At 40.8% G+C, this 18,937-nt stretch overlaps 1 protein-coding gene across 2 annotated transcripts; it reads right to left on the bottom strand.

Annotated features, from left to right (window-relative positions):
• Positions 1-564: 564 nt before the first annotated feature.
• LOC110955391 (E3 ubiquitin-protein ligase RNF166) lies at positions 565-18,201 on the bottom strand. Of its 2 annotated transcripts, XM_022200363.2 has the most exons (7): positions 17,931-18,201; positions 17,604-17,846; positions 12,309-12,465; positions 11,513-11,625; positions 10,954-11,068; positions 9,843-9,950; positions 565-8,390 (listed from the first exon to the last, which is right to left on the bottom strand). In XM_022200363.2, exons 2-7 carry the CDS (start codon positions 17,783-17,785, stop codon positions 8,325-8,327), a joined length of 741 nt encoding a protein of 246 aa, XP_022056055.1. In that variant the 5' UTR covers positions 17,786-17,846; positions 17,931-18,201; the 3' UTR covers positions 565-8,324. The 2 variants fall into 2 exon arrangements, with proteins under 2 accessions (XP_022056055.1, XP_022056054.1); XM_022200362.2 differs by having other exon boundaries at positions 17,604-18,201.
• Positions 18,202-18,937: the final 736 nt, after the last annotated feature.

The raw sequence follows: 18,937 nt of genomic DNA, 5'->3' as shown, positions 1-18,937 counted from the left end.
AGGGGGTGGCTATACTTGATTAACAGTCCCATAGACTGGTCCTGCCCCGAGTTGCTCTCCCGTCCAGTCTGTTTGATGACGCTTTTTACGTCACTGGCTCCAAAAATCCAAAATGGCGACCAGGAAGTAGCAAAATCCGGGCTTCATTTTCCCGGCGTTGAAACCAACGGGTGACATCACGGTTAGTTCACACCTGGGCTGATGAGAGCGAGTCATGTCGAGAGAAGAAAGTACAGCAGCATTTGGAGATGAGGAGCTCGTGCTCGAAACGAATCAGCATCCATCGTCTGGACTTGTTTCAGATTCAGGCAAGTGACGTTAAAACAAGAACAAGTCATATGTAAAGAGTGCAGCAGAGTTGTGTCTGCCCCGCACAGTAACACAACTAATCTGTTTGACCATCTGAAAAACATCACAAACGCAAATATGAGGAAAGCATGAAGGCTAAAGCTAACGTTGATTCACAAAATCCCCGTCCGTGTCCAGCGGCAACCCAGACAACCATTACAGCGACTCTGCATCAGGCAACACCGTATCCAGCTACCTCCCAAAGACACACAGAGATAACGGACACAATATCGTTTTATTTGGCCAAAGACATGTGTCCAATAAATACAGTGAGCAACGAGGGCTTCAGAAAAATAGTCAAAACACAGGACAATAAATATGTGATCCCCTCGCGCAATTATTTCTCCAAAGTGTAATTGTTTCCATTGAGTTGCACTTTGTGATTGCACTCTGAATAGCACATTTTTTTCAGTTAGCACTTGGTAAATTTTAAATTCTTGGGCACTATTATTTATCATTTATTCTTATTTAAAGTTTCATTTTGCACTGAAAACGCTTCATATATTGTTCGCTTAAAAGTAGTGCAATAAAAATACAGGTATTTTCTATAACATGATGAACAACCGTGATTAATAATCGTGATTACAATATTGATCAAAATAATCGTGATTATCATTTTGGCCATAATCGTGCAGCCCTACAATCTTGCCATGACCTCTGACTGGTATTAAGTCGTATCAAAGTGTTTTTTGCTGGTTGGCCGACTGAAGTTGCTCCAGAGTCACTTGGTTGTGAACTTTCGTAACTCCGGAAAACTGTATTAAAAAAATAAGTAAATGGTGGTGGCCAAGTCATCTGACTTTTTTAGTAGACTCAAGCTCCAAAAACATGGGTTCCCCATAATTCAACTTGAAGGCATCTATGCCTTAGACCCTGTTTGTTTTGGAACCTACCACGTTGAACCTGCCTGCAGCTCGTAACCAGATTTTCGGTTCTAAATTTGTAGATTTAGCGCTCAGTCTGAGTTAACAATGAAACCATCACTTTGGCATCATCAAGGTCATATTCACTCTTTACTCCATAGCTAGAGCAGAGAGTAAAAAGGAGATAGTAACAAGCTGTTTCACAGTAAGAATAGGACTACCCATGATAAATAAATTAACTTTCATATGTTGAATAAGTGGAATGTCCCTTTAGGTAGAGCAGGATATGACCGTCAAATATCCACTTTGACTGTTTTGGGATCTAGATTCCAAAGTCACAAAAATATGTGACTAAAAATCACTATACTTGACTCTACAATACATTCAGTTCACACTTTAGTCACCAGTTGGAGCCTGAGTTCAAGCAGGCTACAGTTCAACTATACATTGGAAGTCTTGAGCTATTGGGCAGCAGTGGTTATGATAATGTTATTGGCTGCCCAAGCACAGCTTCTGCTGTATTAACAGGAAGCATGTCGGTTCTCAGTGAGTGTAGTGAGCTACCAATAGTGCTTATGTCACTATTTTAGAGGATAAGTTAGTTCATAGTCAGTTTGCCCTGGTAGCTATGCAGTCTTTGATGCTGTAGGAAATAGTGGTGAACTCTGCAGAATTTGTTCTGTTCAAAAACTGCATTCTAAAGGTAACGTTAGGCTTGAGAAATGTAACATACCCTCATGCAGATCTACCAGGAAGAAACAGAACAAAACTACAAATTAATTACCAAAATAAAGCTTGATTCAGCTCAGACAGGTAAAGTCTTTGTTAGGTTCAACTAAACTTAAAACACTTCTGTTCTGTGTAGCAGATTGCTACTAGGCTGGTATGGAGAGGAGGAATACAAGCCACTCATCCTTATATATGGCATTTGGACATTGCTTTGAGGCTATCCTTTAAGTCTTACTTGCATCTTTCTTTCAAATTTTTTGAGCTCCATGCCCCCATGTACAAAACTACTGCAATGTTCTACAGTTTAACTCACTTGTTATCCTTCATTTTGTCGCTGTGTATAAGACTAGGGAGCTGCTGTAATCTCTATGACTGTCTTTAAAGATCATCAGTGACGAGAAGGAACAGTTTCACAAAATATAAATACAACAGCACAAAGACAAGGATTTAAAACAGATTATTTACACGTCTTAGGGGCATGAGTTTAACTGAAAAGCTCAGAACAAAAGCAGACAGACGTGACACACAAATTGTAACAAAATAAGAATCTAATAATTTCGCTACAGACACTTATAAAAGATTGCTTTCATAACATGAATACAAAAACAACAAGCAGAAGAAATCCTATCTATAAAGGCAAGGGGGTTGAATTCTACTCCAATATAAAAATAGTTGTCATGTAAGGAAAAAAATCAATTTTTTAAACTTTGAGCAACATTTGTAAATTTACAGCAAATGAATAATGACATGGGAAAATACAATCATTTTACTGGTCATTTGCTAAAAGTATTGGTTATTTATTTTTCTGTATTCTTCTATATGTAAAAGTGTGTTTAGACTTAATCTGAAGCTAATTTTATAAACGAAACATGGGAGTCAATGCAAAGGTGAAATTGACCAAATTTGCCAGGGCAGGCCAAATAAACTGGAAAATATCTTTGTGAGCTGAAAATGTATCAACATGAGTGAAAGATTTACACTGTCATTGCAAAACTATAATTCATAAATGTACAAAAAACACAATATAAGGGGGAGGAAAAACTGGACAAATTTAATCCTGATGGAATCCGACACCAATCAGAGGATAAATTATCACACACAGCACAAACACACCGTGATGCATAATTTCCTCGTTCACTGCAGCTAACGCCTACAGTCTGTTCTCTATTATGTTGAGACTACCTCTCTACCTACACATTCTATATGTACGGGAACCAACTCTCCAAGAGACGTCAGCTGTGGTGCATGCACTGATTGGCAACTGTGGCTGTATAAGCACCATGCATGTGTGGCCTTTCCACAGTGTCAAGCAAAAATGTGTTTATCTTGGCACTGAGTCTTGAGTGGTGTACTGTGTGTGTATACACTGACATCATTGTTGTCCATTCACAGAATAAGAAGGGAGCTGGTCTATGGGCCTGTCTCTGGATTTGTTGTGTCTCAGGATTGCAGAAACATTGGCAGCTATCTTGCCAGCGAGATTGAGTGTGGTCAAGACCCTAGCATTGTTATTCAAATGTCCAGTCACTCACATAGGGCAGGAGCAGTAGGCAGAGCTGCCAAAGGTGGTTTAGCATGGCTAGGTCACCCCAATCGCCTTCAGGTGACCTTACAGTGTGTGGAGGCCATCTGGTGAGGTTATAGACACAGCCAGCAGAGTAAGATGAGCCATGGCCAGGAGCCCAGGAACCCTTACCTCATCTGTAATGGTTTTCAAAACCCAAAAGTCCTCTTTTCACTTCTCAGGACAACAGGGAGACCTTTAGATACCTGGGTGGTTTCCAAAATTACTCTGGATAATCATTTGCACTTTCTATGTCTGTCACTGTGCCAATGGTAGCAGACCTTCAGTGCAGAGGTCTCTAACCCAAAGCAAACAAGGTCATCAGCGAGGTGAAGAAGATCACCCGGATAGGCTCTTCTTGTTCTGTTTCCTATGGAAAATAGATTGATTTTGGTGGATGACTGGCTGGTTTATGCTTGCTTGGAGTAGCAGTGCCACCAAGATGTAGCCTGATCGCTTCACAACTTGGAACACCTAGACCTGCACCTTAGTAGGAGAAGAACAGCCTCCAGTTCTTGTAATCTATAGAGTTTCTATCCATATGGTTAGATTCCAGGACATGAATCCTTTCCCTAACTCCTGAATGCCGTCAGGGCTTGTGTGTCCAGTTGACACATAGGCTGCATTCAGCCTTCTGTTTGTGGGAGCAGTTGCCCAATTAGACAGGGGGCAATGTGTTGGGCCCAGTTTTCCTTTGCCCCCTCCCCTCCACAGCCCATGACTCATTCCAGTTCCGTCCAAAAATATTGGAGGGAAAGTACTCTTGACTTTGAGGAGAATGGTGGCAGCCTGTGTTGGTCCCACCGGGTTACTCCCTGCCAGAGCAGACCAGCTGTCATTCCATGGGATTTGGAGGTGGTGCTGATGGCTTTACAGCATGAGCCTTTCGAGTTCCTTAAAATGAATTCTTATTGATTACTGCATCAGTTAAAAGAGTCGTTGAACTCTATGTCCTTTCAGAGCGTGAGGAATGCTGGGAGGTGATGTGAGGTGAAGCCCAAGCCCTGCATTATATATATAGTCTTTTTTTAGTTCTGTAAGTTTTTAGTCTTGTCTGAGTTCCACACCAGTCAGTCTACTGAGCTGCACCCTTACCACCCTCTTCAGGACAGTCAAGCAAGCCAAGCAAAGTGAGCAGTCAGACACTGTGTCTTGTCAGGGCATGGGCCCACAGGCCAGCAGGTCGGGTACAAACCAAACTGCCTGAGGCAACCTGTCAGTTAGACAGGCATTAGATTGTGGAGGAGGTCCAAAAGGCAGATAAAAAAGGATGGCTTTCTGGCCATGGCAGTGGTGTGTGCACACTCCAGAGTCTTGGTACCTAATTGGGCTTATGGCAAGGTGCATCTAAAGATTTGTGTAGCAGCCGTTGAACTGAATGCATCCATCTTTATCAGGTTCTACTGTATTCAGCAGCTCATTTGATGAATGTGTGCTAGGCTCAATGGAGCAGGTCATAGCTTTCGACATACACTACCTCTGGGACCATGGCTGCCATAAACGACTCCAGTGGAGTGGAGTGAAGTCATTTTCTTTCAAAGCAAGCCTGGAATCTTGGCAAGCTAACTGGGTGGCCCATTTGAAGTTGGCCTTAGTGTTAACTGTAAATACTTTATAGGTTCTCTGGGTAGAGAGACTATCTTTCCAACTCCAGACGAGTTGCCAATCAGTGTGTGGCCACCACAGACTTAAAGAGTATTTGTGTCAGCTGCCCCTGAGGGTCATTCCTCATATATATCAAATATGTACGATGAAGAAATAGCCTCTCCACCCAAAAACCTGGCTTACAACTGCAACCCTCCATTATCATCTATTTGGGGCAAAATAAAAGACAGCAAAAATTTGTGTCAGAAGTTTCAAAAACTGCCATATTAATGTCAAACTGGTGTGACCACACTGATGTGTTCCAGATATAGCATTTACATCGACATCAAAGTCAGAATTGCGACTTTAAAATCGGTCTTTTGAAGATTTTGATATATACATGCCATTCCAAATTAATTCTGATTATTTTAACCACTGAAGACATTATCGGAAGACAAATGTACATACTGCCCATTAAAGCTCAGTCAACAAATATTACATTTTTTGTCAGATAGACAAGTGATGGTACATTTGCTACCACACGTCTAACCCTTTTAAAAAAAAAACAAAAAAAACAACCAAAACAGCCATTCTATAACTAAATTTAGCTGTAAACTCATGAAGCAGAACATTATTCAAAAAGAACTCTAACTATTATATAAAAATAAAGTAATGTGTAAATAATGAATCCATCTTTCTGTGAAAACACTGCCTAAAGTTACCTCACCTATTCACCCCACACTCGGCCTGTATTGCAAGTATGTTCTCCATATGAATGTGTGTGCTGGTTTTAGTATGGCTCTGCATATCCGTAGAAGGACTGCCATCTACTGGTCAAACTGTAGTTGTATACATGTGTCTGTGTATTAACAGCAACTCAAGTTTGTAAGTCAACTTCAACGTCCCCAAAAGGTTGCAGACATGCATCCATCCAATGGTTTTAAACAGAAACTGTTTCCAAAAATATATCTTTTCATACTTGTCTTGGCAGATGCATCACGAAAATATTCCTTGTAGCAAGAGGTGAAGAACCAGATAACTGTAAAATGGAGGTTAGTCCTCCATCTAACACTTCCATTATTTCATACTTTTTTCCAAACGATATCTACAGGTCTCTTTAGTAGAAAAAATGTTGACAAGTGAAAATATTGACACAAATAAAAAATGGTAACCATCAGATTTTCTTTTGGGGGGGGATCTCTTTACTATTGAATCCAGCTGTAGGATGTGACTAAAGAACCACTATGGATGTTCAGCTCCTGATGTCAACCCCTACACTTTACTGACAGAGACTGAAGTGTCATCGATAAATGTAAAAAAATTATTCTGACAAGCTGCTCTCTTTAGAGTAACTTTTAATACTGCCACTTCTGAAAACTGTCGGCATCAGATATCACGTCGAGTTACACTCCATCACCGAGCCAAGGCAAAGATTCCACAGCTCTGCACTGATTTCAACCTTTTATGTTAACATTTTGGGACTGAGTCTTCCGGTAATGCAGTAAGTGAGTTTAGTAGTAATAAGAGACTAGAGCAGGCTGCAGGGCCAGTTCTAGTCCAAAACAAATATGGATATGGACAGTGGAGGTTGTTCAGTTCATACGACATTGAGGGTCTATGTGCACAGATGGTTCATTTAAACCAAAGCAGCCATGAACTCCAGAAGATGAAACACACGTTCCATCTCCTAACATGGATGTGGACAGTATCAGTTTGGTCTGTCCTAAATCAATGCAGAATATTATTATTAATATTACTATATGCTTTGTAATATATTTGTTTTTCAGACTGTTGATTGTTATTATAATACAATCGGGTATTTGGAGGGGGAAGGATGCCTGAGAATGTAAGTGGGAAGACAGAGGGTTTAATTTCACAGTGGTGTGGCACAGCTTTATGTCCAAAGCAGGCAGTAACTTGACTGAAAAGGTGGAACTCTAAAAAGATACTAACTTAAATAGGCTGTCCCTCTACCAGCCATTAGCTGCTGTTAACATCTATAACTCACGGGAATTTTCAACAATACATTCCAATTCATTCACTGAAGGGTTTAGTGACTAAACTTTAACTTTACTTTAGAGCTTACTTTCGATTATATTACAGTTTTAATTTTAAAATATTCCTGTTTTCTTACTGTCATTGTCATGTTTGTACCTAAAACACATAATCCACATACAGTACCTCTTAAACGTATCTTTTTGCTGGTGTAGCTACTCAACACAATACTTACAATATTGTTCTGCTTGTGTTATTACAGGCACAACTGTCAAGCTTAAATGAGATTTGCACAACATATTTCTGTCTGTTTCCACCAGGTTACTCCAGTTAAACTAAACAGTTAAGGGGCAGAAGGAGAATTTGGCCTGATGTTATCACCTAACAATCCTAAAATCCTCTCTGTGGAACGTGTTCTGTTGCTGTCTGTTAGGAAGGAACCTTATCTAGGCTATTCGTCATCACCATTAGAAGATGACAAGCGTGATTCTGGAGTAGTTGGCTATTGATTCACTGTGTTTTATACTTTGTTTTATGTTTATCGTTACAAAATGTTCCATAATTAAACCTTGCTGGCTTGCTACTGTAAGTTTGTTTTTCATTAAAAAAGTGAAATTGCCTGTTTCAGTTCTGTTGCTGCAGACCACTCAACAGAAGAAACTGGAGCCTGTGCTCCTGAGCATCAGTCAAGTTTCTCAGTGAGAACCAGCAGCCAGGACTTCAAAGCAAGCAAGTTACTGATGGTCACAGGCTTGAACCACTACTTGGGTACGTTTCAAACTCACAGACAAGATTTGTTTTTTTTCCCAAGGAGGTAGCCCTTCATGCTGTGGCGGTCCAGATTGTAGATGTCAGCGGAAGTTGTACGTCAATGGACTGTTTCCAAGCTGCAGGTTGGGTTTTACAACATCAGTGAGTGATGGGTTTAAGCAACTTAACATTTGATAGAGTCACCGCATCCCTTCTAAGCCCACAGTATGCTTCGTCTTAAAAAAATGAAATCCAAATGAAGCAGTGAGCAAGTATCCAAACTACTTCTGCAACAAACTGTCTGCACTGCAACACCAATAAAAAAGTGAGGTTATCACCAAAGCTGGGCTGACTCCTCCGTGATGAGGGTCCCGTACAGACAGTTTGAACCTCTCTGGGTCAGGTGTGTCTGTTGACTGGATGATGCCCTCTGAGCCATGGAAGAAGAGCAGCAATGCAGAGGGATGAGCATGACAGTGGTGTGATGGTTGTCAGTTTTCAGCCAGTGACAGTGCCAGAGCTGCCTGCAGTGCTGCCTCTTCGTCAATGCTGTAATCCTAACAAAATACAAAAAATAAACTATAAACACCTACAAGTGACTCAAACCACACAATTTATGACACAAAAATGCTTGTATAGACTGTCTGTTATTTAAGGAGGATAAAATCTCCAAATCAAGACAAGTAAAACCCCTATATATACACTGACAGTCAATAGAAACTTTGAGACCATATTTTTAACAGAATTTTTATTTTGAAGCCCGAAACTGGATTTTCTTCATATGAATCAGTTTTTTAGCATATTGGCATACAGAAAAAAAATCTAAAGTTTCAAGAATGATTTCAAAATAAAGAATTTCACAAAAGAAAACAGCACCTGCCAAACACAAAGTCACAACAATCAATACCGAGTATGGCCTCCATTTGCTTCCATGCAGGCAGCAATCCGTCGACACATGCTTTGGACCAGGCTTCTGATTGTGGGTTGGGAACAGCCCATACGCCTGGCTACATCACTGTAGCTCAAACCGGCCTCCACCATACCCAGTGCCCGGAGACGTTGTTCATGTGATAGACGCGGCATGATGCTGTTCACTGCACTAACAATGGTGGCCTTTTTTGGGCCTTTATATAGGCCTTCAAAACCCATTCTCAAATTGTGCAGATACTCACTGAGTATTGCTTGGTGTGTATTTGGTTCACTTTTGCAAAGTGACCAACCCATGTGCAATGAATCATGACAAAATGACAACTCATCATTACCTCAACTACCAGGGCACTAGATCATCAGTAAGTCCACAATGAATAATTACAACCCCCCTACAAGTAGAATTCTGCGTACATTTCTACCTCAAAGTTTCTATTGACTGTCAGTATACATGTAGAGAAACAAATTAATGGAAAAATCCGCCTACAACGTTTTTCTAAGGTGTTGGGTCACCATGCGCCACCAAAACAGCACCAATGCAAAGAATGGAACACTATTCTTTAAAAGGTATTCCCTCATTTCATTTTTTAATGATGGTACTATAGGGTGCTTTTTCACATTTCTGTCCAAAATCTCTCATGAATGTTCAACTGGATGGAGATCAGACGACTGTGAAGACCTCATCATAAGATCTGCTTCTTTTTCATGACCTCATGCTTATATAGAAGGACACGCTGTCATCGTGGAGAAGGCCAGATCAGGATAGAAATGTTACATCATAGGATAAAGATGATACTTAAGAACGACTTTGCATTGATTTGCAGTCCACTTCTTCCTTTTAAGTGAAGAACTGGACCCAAACCTTGTCCGAAAAATGCCTCCCATAACATAACAGAGTCATCAGATTCCCTTACTCTGGGGGTCAACAGTTCAGGTTCTTCCTTTGATTTGTCACCATTCTGTTCCACTCAAGAGAGACAGAATATGTTTCCTTTGAGTATTGTTAAAAGATGTTTTTTCTTGCCATTGACGTTACAAATGTTACTTTCAAATGTCAGAAATCATGAGTGCACTGGACTTACAACAAAGGTGTCGTATGAGAATTTATGTCTGTGGAGAAGATGCTGAAGAAAGTTGGAGCTCTTATAGCTGGGGTCACCCCATGGCATGGCCGAGCACACCGGACACACCTGGAGTTACAAACACACAGCTATATCACTGTTCAGGTTTCTACTAACACATTCACATGTATGAGCATCAGACACTGAACTGAACACAACAGCAGAGTTCTAACTACTGTTGAAGCTGTAAAAATTAAACTGCTATCACAACGGTGTTGAGCTTGTGGGTCTCATTTGGTCTTCATGGAAGCCCACAAATCTAGGTTTTCAATGCACTGATAGTATGCTACTGATGGAGTTCAAATGTACTTTCTTTCATGCAATGATTTGAGCACAGTCACTGGCTTGTGGGGACCCTTAAACCACCAAGGTTCTTCATGAGATAAAATGAGATGAACTGTTTACACCAATCAGGCATAACATTACGACCACCTTTCCAATATTGTGTTGGTCTCCTTAATGCTGCTAAAACTCCTCTAATCCAGTGGGGCATGGATGTAGGACCTCTACGAATGTCCTGTGACACTGGGATGGTGGCACTGAATTCTGTGGGTCCTGTAGGTTGCAGGGTGAGACCTACCTGGATCAGGCTTATCCTGGTACATCCCACAGATGCCCAATAAGGTTTGGATCTGGGGAGTGTGAAACCCAGGTGCACACCTTAGCTCTGTCGTGTTCCCGGGTAACTCCCAAGCAGTTTTTGTGGTGTGTCGGGAGGCACTTACCTGCTCAGGGTAGCAACTGGCATCAAGGACAGTTGATGTCAAACATCCACATGAATGTCAGGACTCCAGATTTCCCAGCAGATCATTGCGTTATAACAAGATGATCGATGTTATTAACTTCACCTGTCAGTGGTCATAATGTTGTGGCTGATTGGTGTAACTGTGGTCAAAAACCGTACAGCTTTCTGAGTACCTCAAATGGAATTTGGGTTTCTTAAAATGTTTCTATAGCAGGCTGGAAGCAATTCTTGTGATTCAAGACGACCTTATACAGTCAAGATAATGTCATCTAGTGATTTTGGTGTGCAGGAGTATATGTTGTAGTGCAGTGCTGAGTGCTCTCTTACCACTTTATTAGGGTCATTACGGTGGTTGTCCATACAGTGCTTCACAAGTTCCTGCTGGTCCAGGTTTCTGGCCCCACAGAACGGGCACACAAATGTGGACCGGTTTGGAATATTGCTGCATATTGGAGGAAATGCATACACATTTAGACATACACACAGTGGTGTGAGGGTCAGCAGGTTGCAATGAATTTCTCTCTACCAATAGGAGTGAAAATGCATATGGAATGGAATCTCTACAGGTTCTTGGGTGATAGAGAGGCTCGTCTGTATTTTCCAACTGAGGCTTTGTTAAACTAGTTGAGGCCGTATCAACCTGACCCTGAGATTCATGTAAGTTGAGTTACTGTACTGGTAATTTGGATTAGAATCTTGATCTGGAACAATACATGATTTAAAAAAAACAACAACAACAACAACAACAACAACTTACAGCTCCAGCGAGCCTTTGATAGTTTTTAGACATTTTTCTGAAATCCCTAATGAGAACACTCCTGTATAAATGTAAAGTGCATTTTCAGATACAGTCAGCTATGTATAGATGTGGTCAGAGTGTGCGTACCTTGGTATAGGTTGGGAGGTGGGTACCACAGGGACAAACTTCGGACAGTTGGCAATCTGTTCTTGTACTTTGGAACAGGAAGCAATGTGGGACCTCATCTTTACCAGAGCCACCTGAGAACAGACACACATGCCCTCATATCACTGTGTGATGATAACGATTATGGAAGAACTACAGCCCCACTTATGAATCACAATTAAGAGTTGTGTCTATGACTTTTTTAACATTGCTAAAAAAAATAATAAAGAAGCCCCTTTTTTTGCTGTGAAAGCACTACTTAGTACATACAAGCATTGCTCTTCTAAATCTGTATTTCTTCATTGAAGCTGAATGAAGTCATTGATAATATGTACAGTTAGTTTCATACACCTTGGGGCATGGGCCACTTTTTTTATGTTACTGATCGTTATTTTTTATTAGTGGTTAGGGGATTTCTTTCAGAATTTCACTTAAAGTAATTTTTTTTGTTTTAGATTTCTATGGTTTTTTTGCATGTAAGGAGCCCTTGCTTATGTTTTAGCTCCCTTTGTGGGTTAAATACCAGGCCACTTGTGCTAGATAGAATGCCATGTATGGCTGGTACATAAATCAAACCAACTGTATGTTTGTCAGACCATGAAGAAAATGTATAGTCAATACACGTTGGTCTGTTGGTTCTTCTCTATGCTCAAGGAATAAATAATTTTACCTGCAAACAGAGCGTCTTGTTTTTCTCCATAGTTGTCTGAACCATTTAATATCCAGTATGACTTCCTCAGTCCTGTTATTTTATTGTTAATGAATAGTCAGTACCTACCTTTTTGCTACAGCCCCTGCACGGTGCTTTGTATGAGGACAGCTGCTTCTCCACACTTGAGGAGCGCTCCACTTTCTTGGGGTCAAAGGGTACACGACAGAGAGGACACAGGGGCGATGTTACCTGAAGACACGGCTGCAGACACTCCCCACAAAACCTGCAAAGAACAGACAGCAAGGAAGGACAGTTGAAGTTCTTGTTCAAGCCTTCGCATCTGCAGTTGACAGAGTGTTCCTTTACAATTAGGCTGCTACTTCCTGTCTAATTTAATAATAAACACTTGTATTTCTGCATTAATAAATCAATTTTATTACTAAGATAACTGAGCCTATACCGATGCCCTCAAATAACTTTTGATGAAATGGTTTTCCAACAGCCTTGAAGTTCCCAGAGATGCTGAACACTTGTTGGCCCTTTTCCTTCACTCTGTGGTCCATCTCATCTCAAACCATCTCAACTGGACTTAGGTCAGGTGAATGTGGAGGCCAGGTCATCTGACGCAGCACTCCATCACTCTCCTTCTTGGTCAGATAGCCCTTACACAGCCTGGAGGTGTGTTTGGGGTCATTGTCCAACGAGACGCAAACTGGATGGGATGGCATGTCGCTGCAGGATGCTGTGGTAGCCATGCTGGTTCAGTGTGCCTTCAGTTATGAATGACCTCCAACAATGTCACCAGCAAAGCACCCCTACACCATCACACCTCTTCCTCCGTGCTTCACGGCGGGAACCATCCATTCACCTTTTCTACATCGCACAAAGACATGGTGGGTGGAACCACAGACCTTAAATTTGGACTCATCAGACTAAAGGACAGATTTGTTAAAATGCAATGTTCTGCTGGGAAACCTCGAGTCCTGACATTCATGTGGATGTTGAACATGTACCACCCATTCAAACACTGTAGATCAATAACCCGCCATCGCAACAGCAGTCCTTGATGCCAGTTTCCACCCTCAGCAGGACAATGCACCACAGCACAATGCAAGAACTGCTCAGGAGTGGCCAGGGGAACACGACACAGCCAAGGTTTTCACCCGGATTCCACACTCCTTAGATCCAGATCTTATTGAGCATCTGTGGGATGTACCAGGATAAGCCTGATCTAGGTAGGTCCCACTCTGCAACCCACAGGACCCACAGAATTCACTGCCACCATCCTGGTGCCACAGGACATTCCCAGAGGTCCTATGTCCATGCCCCACTGGATCAGAGGAGTTTTAACAGCACAAAGGCAACCAACACAAAATTAGGCAGATGGTCATAATTGTTATGCCTGATCGGTGTGTATTGGTATCAACAGTCTTGTCATAATGCCGTATATGGAGCCAGATATATACCACAGAACCTATCTACCTTTCATTGCAGAAATCACAACATGGCACTATAGATGCTAAATTCATCCACATTTGTTGAGGTCACTAAATGTCACCGCGTACGTTACAACACACAACAACTGTCTCTATGTCAGGATCACTTGGGCTGTGACTGAAACTGAGTGAAAAAAATCTCTCCTTGGCAGAATTCAAGAAACATTTGAGCAATGAAACCCCTAACGTTAAGCACTAGATGTCACACTTCTATTTATCAGCTGCAAAGAGGTGAATGCCGTGTACAATGGTGTTTCTATGTGCAAGCCAGAGAGATTAGTGAAAGTGCTTCCTGAAGTTTCATCCATCCCATCAGCTGCAGGAGAGTAAAAATAGCTGCATTTTCCCTTTAACTAGAAATAGAAACGAGGCTACCTGAGGTCTTGTCTGCTCTTTGTACTTCTTTTCAGATCCAATCCGACAAAGATTAGAAGTGCAATATTCATGCTAGCTTCTCTATAATTCATTAGATATAAATAAAAAGACTGTGATGTTTTCAAAAATGGCATAACTGCTGCTAACGTTTCGAAATGTGTTTCTCATTCATTACTGTGAACAGTGACATAGGGTGTAATGTTAAAATGACTCAACTGTAAAGAGCCCAGAGTCATCCTATTCCTCCTCTCATTTGTAGTTTTATTGTGATTCCAAACTCCACTGAGATGGACAACACATACTACATATTTTCCTATTATATTTCCAGTATATATGAGGATGGCATTTCCACAATTATTAAAAAATGCTCTCAGATGATCTTGGGATCACCAACAGCAACCCATTTATTCCGGTGTAAATCACTGCATGAACAAGTTAGAACAGGGACACCACACAGAGTAAGGGGACATGCTTCCAGCTTTATGCTAAAGTCGTATATCACAACACAATGTTTTTCATCATTTTTTTGTGACACTTGTGTCTTCCAAGATGCAAAATGGATAAACTGATATTTAATGTGTGCTATGATTTCATTCATTTTGATTAATTTTAGCCTGTTTTCTCTGTGTGCACTGGAGAGATGTGAAATGCTCCAGTAAGATTCTACCTTTGTGTCACATGATGTCTCTGATCAGTGAAAAGTTTCTCCGTATGCTCACTGGAACTCGTTACCAAACCTCAGGTGGGTTACAACTTTAACCCCGCACCAATCTGTGTTTGAGCCAAACTCTCAAAAGCACATGTGAGCAAACATACTTCAGCTATTACCCTCACAGCCAGAGCATGACACAATGTTATTTCAGATCTCATTTCGATCTGATTTAAATGATACAATGTAACATTTAGGTGTAATAAATGTAATACAAGTGTATCATATGACTGTCTGTGTTCCAAGTGTTATACCCACATGAAGCAGCATTGTGCTGCTGCGTACAGTAGTATGTGAACATTCTTGCTTCATTAAATCAATAAATATGGACCTAACTGAAAATAAGACTTACATACAGCATAAATAACTCTGTTTTCTGAATAATCTAAGTACATTAATACACTGACATTTGGGTTCACTCCATCTCAAATCATATTTTTTTCATACAATATCTGATCAGCTACCTCTCACTTTCCTGAAATTGTTAGATCATAAAACATGGACATTTATAAAGACAGTTGTGAAATGTTAGCATTATTTATCAAATATTTTCTGACTTTAGAAACAGGGCATTACCCACTTTCAGGTTTTCTGCACACTGAAATTTGAGGCTACAGTTGAAAAGTTTACACCAAAGCTTACAGACACGTCTAAACACCAAGTGTATACTGGTAAGGTTGAGTTTCCAATGACTCTTATAACTCTAAGCTTCTATGATGGAGTCATTGAAATCCATTCATCTTCTATCCATCCATTATCTATATACCGCTTAATCCTCATTAGGGTCACAGGACTGGAGTCTGTCCCAGCTGACTTAGGTTGAAGGCAAGGGGACACCCTGGACAGGTCACCAGTCTGTCACAGAGCTACACATAGAGACAAACAATCACACTCACATTCACACCTACAGACAATTTAGAACTATCAATAAACCTCAGCATGTTTTTGGACTGTGGGAGGAAGCTGGAGTACCTAAAGAAAACCCATGCATGTACAGGGAGAACTTGCAAACTCCATGCAGAAAGATCCCAGGCTGGGACACAAGCTGTGAGGTTACCATCGAGCCACTGTGCCCTGTTACAAAAAACAATTGTGCATTTTGGTTCTTTGACAGATTTACTATAGGCCTTCGAGAAATATGACAAAATCTGCGGAGTCAAAAATATACATACAGCAATGCCAATATTTGGTGTAATGTCCCTTGGCCATTTTCACTTTAACTCGGCACTTTTGGTAGCTGTTCACAAGTTTCTGGGAAGTGGCTGGTTGTACCTTTGACTGCTCCTCTGGACAGAATTGGAACTATTAACCTAAATTTGTTGCCTTTCTGACACAGATTTAAGTCAGGACTTCAAACCTTACTTTTACCCTGATTTAACCATTTCTTTTCCATTTTTCGCTGTGTGTTTGGGCTCACTGTCTTGTTGGAACATCCAACTCCATCCAAGACCGAACCTTCTGGCTGATGATTTTAGAATCAGAGTTAATCCTTCTCCTTCATTCTTCCATTTACTTGTTCAAAGCACTAGTTACAGAAACAAAACAGCTCCAGAGCATAATGCTGCCCCCCTCCAAACATACATCTATTTAGAGAAGAGTAATGGCCCAAAGAGCTCAATTTTTGCTTCATTTGACCACAGAACTTTCCTCCTGAAAGCCTTTCTTTGTCTATGTGATCAGCAGCAAACTTCAGTCAAGCCTTAATGTACTGTTTCTATAGGGAGAGCTTCCTTCTTGCACAGCAGCCTCTCAGTCCACGGTGACGTCAGACACATTTGACTGTGGACACTGACATCTGTGTTCCAGCACTAATTCACGGCATTGTAAATCTTGGTGACTTTCGACCATCCTGACCAAGCAGCAGGTGATAGTTCGTGGCAGTGACACAACAAGCACTTTATACTTGTTTGCAGAGCAGATTTTGGAATCTGTAGCAGCTTTGAAAGGTCTTCAAGTGACTTTCCTGACTTGTTCAAATCAACATCTTGCTTTTTCAAAACATTGCTGAGCTCCTCAGACTTTGGCTGTGTTTGTAACTTAGTCTTATGAGTGTATCAATGGGTCCTATTTAAACTGGCTCAGGAGTCAGCAGCTGTAGTTAATCCTAATCACTCACGAAAAGTTCAGAGGCCATCCCACTGACAAAATTACTACATCACCAAAACTGATAATCCACTCAGCAGATCAGATCAGACCTTTAACCATCTGTGATAGAATCAAAATGGATGATTGTTTGTTTCTTTGCTTGTTTGTTTTTTTGTTTTGTGCGGGTTTTAGTGATTTTATTGTAGACTATTCAAAGTCATGAGTAACTCAAGACAGCAATAATATAATCTTTACAAGTGTATGTAAACATCTGTTCACAGTTGTATATTCTGCATCCTTGCATATAAATTGCAGCCTTAACAATGTGTAAACAGTGTTGTGTCAAATAAATGATCTATTGACTGATGTGAAATCACTGATATTAAGCCTTAGTTATCGTTATTATTAAGTTCATAACAGACAAAAATATCAAGGACGTTTAGTTTAAGCTTGGAGACAAATTCTGAGTGACATTATTTTTGTAAGTCAGGTTCACATCAGGTCCCTCAACCCCACACAGGCTTCACGGTATTATCCTCCTACTGAGGCTTAACATCAGTCAGAGGTGTAGAAGCTGCAAAATTTTTCAAATTCTGGCTAGTTGTAAAAACAGCTACATGAAGCCCCCTAGTCCAGCTGTTACACACACAATATGTTGTATTGATGTAGTGAAACACCGCAGCTGGAAACAGCGATGCCACTGTATGTGCACTAACAACAACAACAACACATCCCAATAAGAAGTAGCTACTTTACGTGTGACTACAGCTGGCGATGCTGACGGGTTTATGGTAGACCTCCAGACAGATGGGGCAGGAGAACTGGCTCTCAACGCCCTCAGCCGGGGCAGCCAGCGAGCCGGAGCCGCTGCCGGGCTGCTGCTGCTGCTGGCGGTGCTGGGTGCTCGCCGAGACAAAGCTCCGAAACATCGCCATCATGGAGCCGGAGAGGACCTGCAGTTGTCGACAACAGCTCGCTGCCCCAGAGGAAGCGGACCAGCTGTTCAAAGTGTTGTGAGCTAATTCATTATCCGTGCAGCAATTTGAATATATGTCGGACAAACATAATGGCTTTTCATCATACTTATCGGTAAATGGTCCTCAGTAAAGCAAAGCATTACTTCTGGCAGCGCAGAGAAGACATGCCGGAGAAGTAAACATTGGGAGCAGAGCTCGTTGGCGAGTGTCAGCACGATGCAGCGAGGATGACCTGAATAAAAAAACAAATCTACAAACTGATGGAGGACACTGAAGCTACATCCACTTGGTTATTAGATCAGCGCTCCTGAATAGACGCCCGTGAACCCTGAAAACAACACGAGAGGAGACAACACAAAGACTCTGCGCGCTTTGCTTTTTGGAGGTTGAAGTCCTGCAGTCCATCCAATGACTGAGAGCTGTGTTTATAGAACTGCAATCCCACAAGTCAGTTCACAGGCAAGAGAACCAGAGAACTGGGCCAAAAGTCACACAGAAAAAAACCTCGCGTGACCATCATTTATTTCTAAATGATCACGCAAGGCGATATTGTGTGATATGAATGTTATACATATATATATATATATATATATATATATATATATATGTGTGTGTGTGTGTGTGTGTGTGTGTGTGTGTGTGTGTGTGTATACATATATATCCATCCATCCATTCTCTATACACCGCTTTATCCTCACTAGAGTCACGAGGGGTGCTGGAGTCTATCCCAGCTGACTCGGGCGAAGGCAGGGGACACCCTGGACAGGTCATCAGTCGGTTGCAGGGCTACAGATACATGAAGAGTTCATTTGCAAACACAGATAACTCAATTTTTATAAATTTTCAGAAAACTTTTTTTTTATTGTTTTCTTGAGATAATAATAATAATAATAATAATGATAATAATGATAATAATTTATTTTTTTCTCTATTTTGCCATGTACTTTCTACTGAGTCAAATCCACTCAACTTCAGTTTGATTGATATTATCTCAAGTAAACAATAAAAAATAATTTTCTGATATATATATATATATATATATATATATATATATATATATATATATATATGTGTGTGTGTGTATATATATATATATATATATATATATATATA

Source organism: Acanthochromis polyacanthus, chromosome 15 (genome assembly GCF_021347895.1).
Source record: "Acanthochromis polyacanthus isolate Apoly-LR-REF ecotype Palm Island chromosome 15, KAUST_Apoly_ChrSc, whole genome shotgun sequence".
In the NCBI taxonomy this organism is placed as follows: Eukaryota; Metazoa; Chordata; class Actinopteri; family Pomacentridae; genus Acanthochromis; species Acanthochromis polyacanthus.
This window is presented reverse-complemented; position numbering and strand designations above follow the sequence as displayed.

Coding starts and splice junctions, on each gene's coding strand:
- LOC110955391 (XM_022200362.2), bottom strand. CDS start 17,785: ATGATGGCGATGTTTCGGAGCTTTGTCTCGGCGAGCACCCAGCACCGC. Junction 12,466..17,603: donor ATCGCCAGCTGTAGTCACAC/GTAAAGTAGCTA, acceptor TGTTCTTTGCAG/GTTTTGTGGGGAGTGTCTGC. Junction 11,069..11,512: donor ACCTCCCAACCTATACCAAG/GTACGCACACTC, acceptor TCCAATATGCAG/CAATATTCCAAACCGGTCCA.